At 36.9% G+C, this 13,885-nt stretch overlaps 1 protein-coding gene across 2 annotated transcripts in view; it reads left to right on the top strand.

Annotated features, from left to right (window-relative positions):
- LOC145693098 (TWiK family of potassium channels protein 18-like) overlaps positions 1–10,876 on the top strand; it is a 1,093,215-nt gene extending 1,082,339 nt beyond the window's left edge. For both annotated transcript variants that reach the window (XM_081768794.1, XM_081768795.1), the window contains one exon: positions 9,841–10,876. In XM_081768794.1, coding sequence (XP_081624920.1) covers positions 9,841–10,724 — 884 coding nt within the window. In that variant the 3' untranslated portion in view covers positions 10,725–10,876. The remainder of the gene's footprint in view (positions 1–9,840) is intronic.
- Positions 10,877–13,885: the final 3,009 nt, after the last annotated feature.

The raw sequence follows: 13,885 nt of genomic DNA, 5'->3' as shown, positions 1-13,885 counted from the left end.
AACATTTAATAACATTTAAAATAAATTTCATACATTGGATATCTAATGTTGGTAACTTGTAAAACTCATATATTTTTCTTCTTTTAAATAAATAAATATTTCTCTTTCTCTATTTGGCAGTAGCAGGGGAATATATTTTCCCATGTAATGCCATGATTGTTTCAATCAGACAAATTTTATGGATTATGCTCTCCTGAACCCCTTGTATACGTAAATAGATAAGTATATTATTATTATTATTATTATTATTATTATTATTATTATTATTATTATTATTATTATTATAGGACGGAAGAACTATGGGACCTGCAAGTTGATTCGAGTCATCCCACTCTTTGATGCTAGACCCAACAGCCGAACCATTCATTATATGGGAGAATATACCCGCCCTGCTCTCCCAAAATAGGAAAAGAAAAATTGAAATATTATGTTGTTTTTCATAGCTTAAGTACCTATTGTTTCATTATTACAAATTTTATGCCCCTTGTTCCCTTTTGGGTACCGTATATAAAACGATAAGTTTGTTGCTTCAGTCTTTAATCGAAGACCAGAGAGCTATGGATACTGCAAGTTTGGATCCAATCGCCGCAGTCCTTCTAGGCTAGCGGAGCCGCGGTGCCTCAGTGGTAGAGCGTCAGCCTCTGGTGCATGGGACCCTGGGTTCAAACCTTGCGCCCGCCAAGTGAACTTTGTGGTGGACAAACACCGTGTGCGTGGGTTTCCTCGGAGTTCTCCCGTTTCCTCCCACTTTCTTCATTCCACCATTTCATTGATTTCTCATAATCACTGTCTCCTTTAGCCTAGCCGGCATAACTCTGGGACGTAAAACTCAAAGATTTCATTTCCTTCTAGGCTAGACCCAAGAGCTGAAAACCTAACCGAAACCATTTCGGCACCAATCGGTAAGTTTGAGGAAGATGGTGTTCAAATAGAGATGCGCCAAAATCTCATATTACATTTCATAGACAAACCAGAATTTTTTGTGCACAAACATACACAGCCTATGTACAAACGATCAAAACTGTCTAAGCCCAAAATGGCGTTGGTGGAGGTTTGGTACCTAAACTAGATAATCTAATATATCGCACTTCCTTTTGTGGACAAACTAACATTTTGCGTGCACAAACGATGCACTAACGATTGGGACACTTCTGTTGCCAATCGGGAAGAGTGGGGCCTGCCGTTTAGACAACTTCCCCCAAATTAAATGTTGAACACCTTAATATTTCTCTGTGCATAATCGCTAGTTTTCGCGCACAAGCATTTACGGCTATTTTGGTGAAATTTGGAAGAAGTTTGGGCCTGTCTAAATGAACGTCCATAGAAGGTATTGTTCTTCCTTTTCAATCGCTTTCAAATTGCTGCCGCAATAACGTTTAAGCCGTACATGTGACAAAAGAAGTTAATGACCTTCTTTGTAGCTTAATTGAAGATCTTTTAAATGGTATATGAACACATTACAATATTCTGCCCGTATCTGAAGGAAGTATTTTGGGAGTTTGAGGTGGGAGTAAATCCCCCTGCCTCTAGACAAGGGGTCAGGGAAGAATGATATGCACCATCAATGCATTCAGCTCGTTCCGAGAAGGAATCTGTTACTATATTATTTCTTTGATTTTAATCTCTTTCATCAATTGAGCCATTTTTGGGCGTCATCTTGAGTTTTTGAGCACCTGTGGTTTCAGAATCAGACTTTGAGCAACAAGAATGAAATCCTTGACCCCAAAAACGATATCTCACACTAATATACGGCACTTTTTATTTCTAATTGAAGTTGGCCACTATTTTCACGGTGATTTGAGTTATTTCCATTGATCGGATTGCGATTCAGACGTCACAAATGAATTGCTTCACTCCGAAAATCTAGCAAATGATACATCACACTTCAATATTTAAAGCTATTTTTAAAAAGAAGTTATGCAGCAGGCATTTTGCCGCCACCTTAGATTTCAGCCATAAGGAATAAAATCCGTCTTGGAAATATTCAGATTCATGTTGACCAGAGTCTCAATTTCCCTAAAAAAAATACATATTGTCCAAATGTCGGAAAAAATGCCATTAAAATAATTTTGGAGAGCATTTTCACTTCAAACGTTTCTCCGCTGAAACTTCTTAACCGTTAATGTTACAGAAGAAAGTTGCTGAACCATTAAAAAAACTTAATTCTAGATCTTTTTTTTAAAATAATGTATTGAAATATCATAATATCGTGATTGGTAATGGGGACATGATCAGTTAAATGAACCTAAGTTTCTTGACGGTGGCCACTTTGATGACGTCGCCACAGGGGTTCACGACGTCTGGTCAAGTGTCTCCCGATTGTTTGTTTTTATTCTTTGATATATACATAACCACTGTGTAAAATATTATCTTGGTGTTCGGAGATTTATACACTGATTCCACTGATTAAATGAAGTTACCTAATTTTTATAATTTGCTATGTTCCACATATCTCAAATTATCAGATCGAAAAATGCCTTGCTTTTTCTTTCTCTCAATTTACAACTAGTTTTTTCTTCTTCTCTTGGAGGACCTTCGGTACAACAAGAGTCTTACACTTACAATCTTCTTCATGAGAATTAGGTCGTAACAAATTTAGTGGCTTTGAGTATGACAATTACTTTTCAAATTAAGTATACATTATACTTACAGAACAAGTCTTTTTTTATTTATTTTAGAAATACTGCTATTACTTACCATCTATGATTTGAACAAAGAAAATGTGACAACATGACAGGGTATATGATACTAAATTATCTCTTTCAAATTAGGCGTTCTGAGTAGAAAAAACGAACTCAAAATTGGGTCATGTTTTCACTTTCGAGTGACAGTAGGAGATATCTGATTTTAAATTTAAGGTTTCTATAAGGTACCCGAAAAGAAAGGTTTCTAATTTTATGTCTATCACGAAGAGTAAGGATAGTTTAAGATGAAGGTTGATTTTTTTAAATGTATTTTCCTCGAAAACAACTCTAACGATTTTGTTTATATTTCGTACATCAATACTTCATTAAAAACTCTATACTATGATGCGAGTCATTTCTCTAGTAAAAATTCAGAAAGGGTAGTTTACACTTCGGGGTTAGTACTTTGTGAACGATTTTCCGAAACGCGACTCAGGCAGTTTTGCTCATACCTCAAAAAAACATAATATATACCTCACTTGTTCTGAAAAAATTCACAAGAGGTGACTCATTCTTGGCAATGATTTTTTTCACAAGATTTTTCTCAAAAGTGACTCACAAGGAAAGCTATCTAACTCCTCGACGAGTATCACATTGAAACTTGCACAAGTGGAAGGACACGTTGAAAGATGGAAACATGCTTACTCCGACGATTTGCAACGTCATCGAACACGAAATATAATGATGAACACTGTACTCTGGGCTTACATGCCTTGGATTGGATATGAATTTGATATATTGGAATTTGTTTTCTCTCGAAAACAAATGTTGCAAACTCAAGATGACAACAGTCAGTGGTGATTGTGATCTCTGCTGCGTCATTTATGTCAGACGGTGTCAAATGGAACACGATATGCTATCGTAAGTTCCAAACGAACACGTTTACCCGGTGGAGGAAAGGAACACGCTTCAAACACAACGCAAAACTGGTTTTCTATTATTATTATTATTATTATTATTATTATTAGTAGTAGTAGTAGTAGTAGTAGTAGTAGTAGTAGTAAAGTATATTTATTAGTTATTATTATTATTAGTTACTAGTAGCACTATATGCAGATTGATCGCACTTCCTGTTGGAAATCTCGGACCAGAAGTGGTCGCAGAGCAGCCAGATTCACATATTGAGGGTCCCCAGGGCTTAAAGAGTAAGAATTTATATAGCTTGACCTGAACGTCCGAATGGTCCCTTCCAACTGGAAATTGTCAGCTTGTACGCTCTGTTAATCTCTGGAACCGAAAGTGAGATCAAAAAACGGATGGCATATTTGGAAGCCTGATCGAATGGAGACGGCGACGAATATATTTTGATCCCGATTTGGTCATACCTGGCCGAAGATGATCTCTCGAAATTCAACCGAAAGTGGCCTTCTTCTCATTATTATTGTTTTTACTCATCGTTACATACTAATATTAATAATACTTATCATGCTACTACTACTACTACTGATAATAATAATAACAATCGTAGAAAGTCATTTTCGCGTTGTGGTTTCAGCATGACCCTTTTTTTCCATCCAGGAAACGTGTTCGTTTGGAACTTAGATCGCATATCGTGTTTCATTTGACATCGATCTGCATCAATGACGTACCAGAAATCACAATCACCACCGACTATCATCATCTTGAGTTTTCAACATTTGTTTTTCTTGAGAGAACAAGACCCAGTGTATCAGATTCATATCTCATCCAAGGCATGTAAGACCACAGTATATAACTTTCAGGAACTATGGGGGGAAATCATTATACTTCCTGTTCGATGACGTTGCGAATCGTCGGTGTAAGCATGTTTCCATCTTTCAACATGTTCTTCCACTTCTGCAAGTTTTATTGCGTTACTCGTCAATGAGTTGGATAGCTTTCCTTGTCAGGTGATCTTGCTTATATTTCAATAATAAAGTCTTCATTAATAACAGGAACGGAGTATCATTTGTTATAAAAATATCCAAAGAGTGAGTTATTTATGGATGACTTTCTTAGAAATGACTTGGGTAATATTTATTCATAAATACATGTTTCACTGATAACCCTACAATATGTTATTTCTCATGTAAAGATACAAGAGGCAATTTATTCTTGGGGATGAATTCTTTAGGAACAATTTTCTTATTTTAAAAAAATCGGAAAATTTCATTCGATGAGAAATAACTTATGGCATTAGGGTTTATTGACGAAATATTTGTTTATGAAATATCGACAAAATTCACGAGTCGTATTTCAGTCAAATGTGAAAGAAAAGGGGAAATAACTCACCCCAAGAGTATACTACTTCTTGTGAATATTTTCGTGAGAAATGACATCCTGTATTGTAGAGTTATTAATGAATCATTGATTTACGAAATATGAAAAAAATCGTCTGAGTCGTTCTTAGTATCATCCGAAAAGAACTCAGATCTAAGTTTAAATTACGCTTGTGGATTTATTCAGAATAAATGAGTTATGTCATATTGTCAGCTTATTAACGAAACGTTTATTTTTTTGAGGTATCAACAAAATTGACTGATTCGTGTTTAAGGTCTTCTTTTATAAGAGTCTTCTTGAAGGGGAGTCTATGTAGGGCAATCGGCCTTCTTCGTAGATTTCTCCGAATCCTTCTTCGTGTCTTCCTGGAGATATATTCTTTCTACGACACTTACTATTTTTTATTCATGAGCTTAAAACTAGTGCTGTCGAAATCGGTTTTTGAAAAAACCGAAAACCGGTTTTTGAAAAAAGTGAAATTTCATAAAACCGAAATGTCGGTTCTGGAAACCGTTTTTGCGGTTTCGGTTTTGAAAACCGCATTTGCGGTTTCGGTTTTGAAAACCGCATTTGCGGTTTTCGGTTTTCAGAAAATTGGTTTTCTGAAAAACCGAAAACCGCAAATGTCACAAAAATACGACAGCACTAATATCAAGTAACGACGAGAAAACAGCAAAGAATCTGTCCCCACTCCGGCTCACAGTTGCCAGATGGAGGGAAATTTCCCTCGGCGTAGGGAAAAAATGATCAAAATTTGCAGAAGGGAAAAAAGATATTTTTTTCTTAAAATGTCTTAAAGTTTGGGAAAATTCTTGGTGAATATACTTTTACAATTGGCAGAATAAAAAAATAAGTTGCAATTTCTCAAAGAGGCACGGCTATCGTTATTGGGAAGTAAAAAGATAGAATAAAATATGATCGGTGTTTCCTTCACGTATAAACTACTGCAGGTGTCTGGGACTTGCGATAAGAAGCCAGTCAACACATGCAAAACCACAACATTCACATTTATCGGAGTGGCAACAAATCAACAATAAAATTGTGTATTGAGATAGAGATTTTCTTTTTTTATTAAGAAAGGGAGGTGGTGCCTTTTTGTTAACAAAAGAAAGAGTGGCAGTACTATTTTTAAAAACAAGGGGAAAGAGTAATAATAATATAAAAGATGTCTGTCTAAGTGGATGATATTTCAAATTGAATTTCATGAGTTGCATGTGTATAGGGATATACCTCATTTCTATTGAGTTTAGTGTTGGCTTATTACCCCATTTTAGCGGGTACCACCCGATTTTCAGGTTCTATATTCGTCCCCCGCTTAAACATATTTTAATCACGAAAAACCACCCGCTTTTTGGGATTGGAGAAAAATCTAATAGGACTTAGTTGGCATGGTACATTCAACGTAAACCGTTACAACTCTGACAATCTCAATCGCGATTGAGTTAAATTTGGACTCGCGCTCGGGCTCAGGCTCAGGATCTGGGCTATCTGAGCAGTGCGCGTGTGCAGAATCATTTGCTAATAAGAGATCTGCTCTAATGCACAATGTTTTTCTTTGTGTAGTTCATGTGTTTTTAATGTAATGTATTGGAAGTTCTATACGAATGAATATTCGTTTGTAGATGTTGTGACAAACATACTTGAATTAATCATGCCTTCATAAGCTACAAGAATGCCGAACGACAATTTCAAGTGTAACTTTCAAGACTCTTATAGAAGCGAATTTACGTTTCTTAGCCAGGGCAGAACTCAGTTTGAAGCAAAATGTACACTCTGGAAAACTGTTTCGTTTGAAAAGTAGGATGCAGGGAAGCAAATTGGACCTCCCCTGATTTTTATATAGTTTGTAAATTAGACCACAAGGAACACGAATCTGAAGGAAATTTGACATTCCGAGTTTCGGAACTCGGGATATTAAAACTTAAAGTTTAATATAGACGCTATCTATCTATATGAAAAAACACAATATTCTCTATACGAAACATATTATGTCCTGTGAGATATATAAAGGTAACCAAGAAAGTTCTGTCGCTTTTTGTGGAGGTCTGTGTTCAATTGACCTTCATACCGTGAGTTGAATGCGAATGGATATAAGGCGAAGGTCAGTTGTTGGTGTGGGTATATCCAATATTCTACCTGGTTGTGGCAGTTCAGTTACAACGTGAATTTGTGTAAGGACTGAGTGAATATAGAACCTCCACAGAGCGTCATAAGGGCGTGTATGCTATACGAGTTCAAACTTGGATCGAACACCACTGCAGCAGAGCGGAAGATACCTCAGGCCTTTCGTGAAGGTGTCGTGATTACGCAGACAGTGCAAGGGTGGTTTAACAAGTTTAAGAACGGTGACGAAACACTCACGAAAGACGCACCACACGTGCCGGAAGACCAACACATGTACAAAATGAGGATCTTCAGGTAGCAGTTGAGCCGAACTGTGGACAGACATGTGAGGAACTGGGGCTAACATTCAATGTTAGTGGAGAAACCATTCGCCAGCACCTCTATCAATTTGGGAAGCACTGATTTGTCTCCGGGCCAGAAGGCTACGCGTGCAGACACCTGTGATTCTTTGCTGTCTCGTCTGAGGAAGGAGCCATTTCTGGACAGGATGTTGACATGTGTTGAGAAGTGGGTCCTGTACGAAGCTCCACGGCGTCGTCATCATTGGTTAAAATCCCATGAACTGGTTCCAAAACAGCTGAAATCAGCAATGCAGCAGAAAGTCCCTTTGTGTGTTTGGTGGACTGCTCACGACATCGTGCATCGGGAACTGCTACCGGGTGGTCAGAGCAGAACATCAATGCAACTGTCTACTGTCAGCAGTTGAGCCGTGTTCAAGAAAAACTCAAAACCCTGGAGCCAACACTTCTCAATCGCTATGGGGTTCCCCCGTTACGGAACAACGCTATACCCCACATAGCTAGAATGAGCCGGGACACCATCCTACGCTTTGGATGGGACGCTTTGCATGCGCCATACTGTCCGGACATTGTACCGTCCTGTTATCACCTGTTCCTTTCCTTGGACACTCACTTTAGAGGACTCCAGTTCAACTCCGTAGTAGAGGTGCTAAATGCACTTGATACCTTCTTCGCTTCACGGCAAACCAAGTTCTACCGCGAAGGAATCCATGCCCATCCCGAACGTTGGCAGAAGGTCATTGATACTGATGGGTACTGTTTTTGATCTTCCAGGTACGTCTTAGGTGATATATCGATGCTCTAAGTCATAGGTCAAAAAGCGACAAAACTTTCTTCGTTACTTTTTTACATATTACATAAAACTACTGTATAAGTTCTAGTATCTCGAGTTCGGGAAGTCAGAATATCAAAATTCGTTCAGATTATTGCTCATTTTGGTCCAGTTTACAAAATATATAAAAATCAAATGGGGTCCTTTTTGCTTCCTAGTCAGTTTATGATCGAATATCTCGAGTTCCGAAATTCGAAATGTCAAAATTCCTTCAGATTCGTGTTCCTCGTGGTTTAGTTTACAAAATATATAAAAATCAATTGGGGTCTAGTTTGCTTCCGTGTTCACTTTATGTTCGAATATCTCGAGTTCCGAAATTCGGAATGTCAAAATTCCTTCAAATACGCGTACCTTGTGGTCTACTTTACAAAATATATAAAAATCAGGTAGGGTCCAGTTTGCTTCCATGGTCAATTTATGTTCGAATATCTCGAGTTCCGACATTTGAAATGTCAAAATTCCTTCATATTCGTGTTTCTTGTGGTCTAATTTACAAAATATATAAAAATCAGGTAGAGTCCAGTTTGCTTCCATGGTCAATTTATGTTCGAATATCTCGAGTTCCGACATTCGAAATGTCAAAATTCCTTCATATTCGTGTTCCTTGTGGTCTAATTTACAACATATATGAAAATCAGGTGGGATCCAGTTTGCTTCCCTGCAGCCGAAAAGTACATTGGAAGTGTCATCAAAGAAATAACTAAAAAAAAAGTACTAAGGATCGCAGGTCAGTATTTGTAACACGGAAGTACACATCAATACTTACGGTTTAGAACCCTCACTTTTCTGATTTTAAAATATGGCAACCCTAATTTAACTGTGACTTGTACAACCATCGAACTATCCCTTTCGCACTGTGCTGCACATATTACCATAATAGCCTTGGAGCAAAAAAAAAGTTAAAACACACATATAAATCAATTCATTTGTCTCGATCGATAGATGCTTTCACAATTGTTAAAAGGTGTAATTAAAAACAGCAAACATTGTTTCTGCTTTGAAAAGGGTAATCCCTTATAAAACCGCATACACGGTTTCGGGCGGCTTTCGCTTTCGAAAAGAGCTTTTGCGGTTTCAGTTTCGAAAACCGCATTTGCGGTTTCGGTTTTGAAAACCGCATTTGCGGTTTCGGTTTTGAAAACCGCTTTTGTGGTTTCGGTTTTGAAAACCGCATTTGCGGTTTTCGGTTTTCAGAAAACCGGTTTTCTCAAAAACCGAAAACCGCAAATGTCACAAAAATTCAACAGCACTACTTAAAACCATGTACTCGTAGTAAAAGCATGTGAGTATTTGTGTGCGGGGATTGAACTTTACAATAATTTTACATGTGACTTTAGGAATAAATGGAATATACATAGTTAAAAACAGCAAAAAATCTAACTAATTACTAAGAATGGTCAACGATTTATCAAAAGGTATGCTTATACTGTACTGTAAAGTAGGCTGCCATCTGTCTGACTTACGACCACGTAGTCGTAACCGAAGTTAGTCGTAAGTCGACTAACTGTATATCCCACTTAAAACAATATTCGAGATCTGGTAAACTGAATAGTGTTTCTAGTATTGCTGTGTATTGTAAACAAAATTATTATATTAATAATCAGTGTGTTTTTCTTTGTCCTCTGTTACTAACATAGTTTCTTTCCCACTTGTATCGTTACAGGTTATGGCAGCGTAACTCCACGTACCACCTGGGGCAAAATTGTGACGATCATTTACGCACTAATTGGAATTCCCCTGATGCTGATGTACTTATCAACTGTTGGTGACTTTTTAGCACGTAATTTTCGGAAAATGTATGGTAAATTGTGTAGTTGTAGAATTCGAAGAGTTCCCAACAATTCCTCGTCAGCTGCTCATTCATCCTCCTCTGTTGCAGACGCCTATAGAGTCCGGCACATCACATCCAAAGCTCATAACAGCATTACTGCTGATGGTTCAGTGAAAATGCATGCGGGACCCGATGAAGATATGGTGAAAATCGAACGTAATCCTAGCGTAGTGTTGGACTGTAGTGATGGGAGTCCTGGGTTAGACTCCGATAAGAAAATCTACGGTGGTCCTGTTCATGTTCCAATATCCCTCTGTTTATTGCTTATAGTATCTTACATCTGTGGTGGTGCACTTTTGTTTAATAAACTCGAAAACTGGACATTTTTAGAAGGTTCTTATTTCTGTTTCACGAGCCTTGGGACAATTGGGTTCGGGGATTTGATCCCAGGTCTCAATCACCACAGCACATCTCCGATGCCATCTTCAACAACTTCTTCAACAACTCCAAGTCCTTCTAGTTCTTCTGGTTCCAAGTCCACAAAATCCGTATCATCATCGTCTTCTTCATCATCATCAACTTCTGTGTCCTCGTGGTCGAATCAACCGGACTATGGACAAATATCCGTATATGTGTCTTCGGCTTACATTTTAATCGGGATGGCTTTGATAGCTATGTGCTTCAATTTGGTGCAAGATGAAGTGGTGATTCTGGTGCGAAAAATTGTCAAATCATTCGGGGTCCTTCGCGAAGAGGAGAACGCGATCAATTCCTGACAGAGGGACATAACTAGGGACACATCCCTGGATGCTATGTCGCCTTCTCCAAAACCCGTCATCCATCATAGTTTACCACGGCGGAAAACCGCCAATGTCGTCGGGGGAATGAGAAGGGACCCACGTGTTTCAGGTGGTGGGCCTCGAATAAATTTGGGGGACGGAGCTTCCACTTCGGCTGAGCCTTTGGAATACTTTGTGCCCCGAAGCGTCAGTGAGTTTAATTTATCGGGAGTCAGTGATGTTAGTTTAGCAGCCGTAACAGCATCGTCGAGAACGCCATCCAGAACTCGAAGTGGCGAACCTTCAGCAGTTAGGTCTCGTGAAAAAATGGTAACTTTCGAGGACGAACCTCCCAGGAAGACAACGCTAGAAGACGTGTTTATGTGAACTTTGTAGAGTTTGTTTTCTTTTGAAAAAAAATTAAAAATTACAAAACAGCAGCAACAAGAACAACATGTATGTTAGTGTGTGTATGTGAGGTTTGTTAAATGCTGTGTAGAGTTTGAAAATTAATATTAAAAGTTATACAAAAGATAAAAGATGAGAGTATATTTGTTAAAGAACGTTGAAGGTTCTGAAGGGTTGTAAATTAATAGTTATTAATTACTTGTGAACAAAATAGTTGAGAATTTGGATTCAGTGAAGAGAAATGCGTGTGGAAATAGTTGTACACACCGCCTGACAACTTGAATGCATTAGCATTAGTAAGTCTCGTTATGCTTTTGATTTGGAAGTTTGTATTTAATGAATTTGAAAGAGCATAATTTCCAAGTTTATTATTCAAACATATTTATGTTTACGATCACATCGTATAAAACAACGAAATTATTAGATTTCGTTTGATCACATTTACGTCACAATTATATATATAAAAATAATTAAATATCAGGCACGTAGTCACAAATTCTTGTTAAAATACATTTAGCTCCAAAATCCTTCAATTGAGCATAAGCTTCAATTGCAGTTTAAAACAAATTAAGTTGAATAAATGATGTATTATCAGTTAGCAGTACAGAAATTAACTGATAAAAGCCTCATATTTTACCACTAGAATTACATATAATTTCCAATGCTGGACTACATATTAAAATGCCAGCTTTAAGAAATTTGCAGTCGAAAAGCGTAAATTAGACATTTTAAAAAACTAGAAACACTTACCAACGAAAATATCTTGGGAGAAAATTTGGTCAGAAACTAAAATATTTTAAATGCACAACCTTTTCTAATGATGTTAATGAACCAGTATGTCCAAAGCCAAATATAAGTATCAGGTAATTTACTGAACATTTTCTGTTCTTCCCATTTTCAGAAACAAAAATTAAATTTGACGATTTTGTTACGATTATTTCGTAAATCTTAAAACTTATAAATAACGTACAGGGATAGTTTAAATCGTCGGCAAGATAACGAAATAAAGCATAGCGACGACACTTAAAAAGTTAATGTAATGCCAGGTTACTATTTAGATATATCAGTAATCATGTGAAATCAGAAGTTTGCAAAGGAAGATGAAAATGTATTACGGATTCCCCAATACTATACAAGGAACTATTATACCACAGTTAATACGAGTCACTGAATTGATCTTTTGCAGAGCTATCAGGAATAATCATTCAGGGAAATTCTCCATGTGACATGGTATGGTAATACCTGACTATTGCAGATCAGGACACTCATAACACGTAAGAGAAGAACATTGCAATTTAAAAGGGAGTGGAGCCCAGCTAGTATGAATTAAGAACTTGATTTAACATGGGATGTAAACAATGTGTATACAACAGATACGTTAATGCATCTGTACCGTGTACCGATAGAAATTACATGGGCATATTAATGTTGTAGTTCAACATCAGTCGATTCCTTTATGGAGTTTTATATTATTAAGAGGATCCATCACGGCGAAATTAAAATACTGCTAATTTTACAGTAATTATGTGATATCTTCAAATTGATTAAAGATAATCTAAAAGTGGAACAAGAGCGCCCTAGACAATATTATTTTACATGAGATACCGTTATCATGACTCACTTATCTGCTTTCAATTTCCAGCCATTTATGAAATCGGCATTTATTTTCGCGTTTATATATGACTGCAAACGGAAATCTACTAGGTGACTCGTGATAATGGTACCTCATGCAAAATAATATTGTCTAGGATGCTGTTGTTCTACAGTTTGATTATCTTTTATCTGTTTGAAGATATCACCTAATTACAGTAAAATTAGCAGTGTTTTAATTTCGCAGTGATTAAGCCTCTTAACAAAACAAATTACAATTTTAATACCCATGACGCTCTCATTAGTACTGTTGTGCTAACGCAATTGTTGCCTACGTTGAAATATTGTCCTTTTTTTTTTTCATAAAGCTTTATGGACCCAAGATACTCGTACAGTACATAGTGAAAAGTGCTCATGTCCCATGTTAAATGAAAGCTCTTGGTCCATATCAGATGAGCTCATCCTGTTTCTTTCGGCTAATCTCTGGTTCATGTTAATACCTATGTTCTGAGAAAAAAAAGGAGTCAGAATCAAGCACTTTAGCATGCAATTAAATCCTCACAATATAGTTTACTCTAAAAATGTATAACTATTTAATGCCCAAATTTAAATGTGGTTACAACTTTTGTCCTGTTTAATGAATTAAATTGAAACATTTCAGTTTTTTAAGTACCAATTAAATCGTCACAATCTGCAAATTGACTGCATACTATCGCCATCTATTGACATCAGGCAGGCAGCACATGTAACGGCACTTATTAGCAAGACTGTTAACTATTAGAAATTAGCATTGCTCACAGACTGAGACATTTCCCTTTAATAATAAAGATTTAGTACTCATCTTCGGAATAACTTACGATCATACTTTAATATTTCGTATGAACTACTCGTCAACTCATTACAATAATAATAATAATAATAATAATAATAATAATAATAATAATAATAATAATATACATTGAATTTCCAAAAGGAATTTATTAGATATTCTAAAAATACTTTATAACGGACAAATCGAGTACGTTTGCATTTTCTTGGCACGCTTCCCGCATAAAGGATGGATCTGTCTGCAATGAGTTGTTGCCACGCCACGGTTCAGTTGAGAGTTATAGAATATGCTAGGAAACGCAGCAAAATGCCACACTACTCACAAATCACTA

This window comes from Thermobia domestica, chromosome 8, assembly GCF_964235325.1.
Source record: "Thermobia domestica chromosome 8, izTheDome1.hap1.1, whole genome shotgun sequence".
NCBI classification, from domain to species: Eukaryota; Metazoa; Arthropoda; class Insecta; order Zygentoma; family Lepismatidae; genus Thermobia; species Thermobia domestica.
This window is presented reverse-complemented; position numbering and strand designations above follow the sequence as displayed.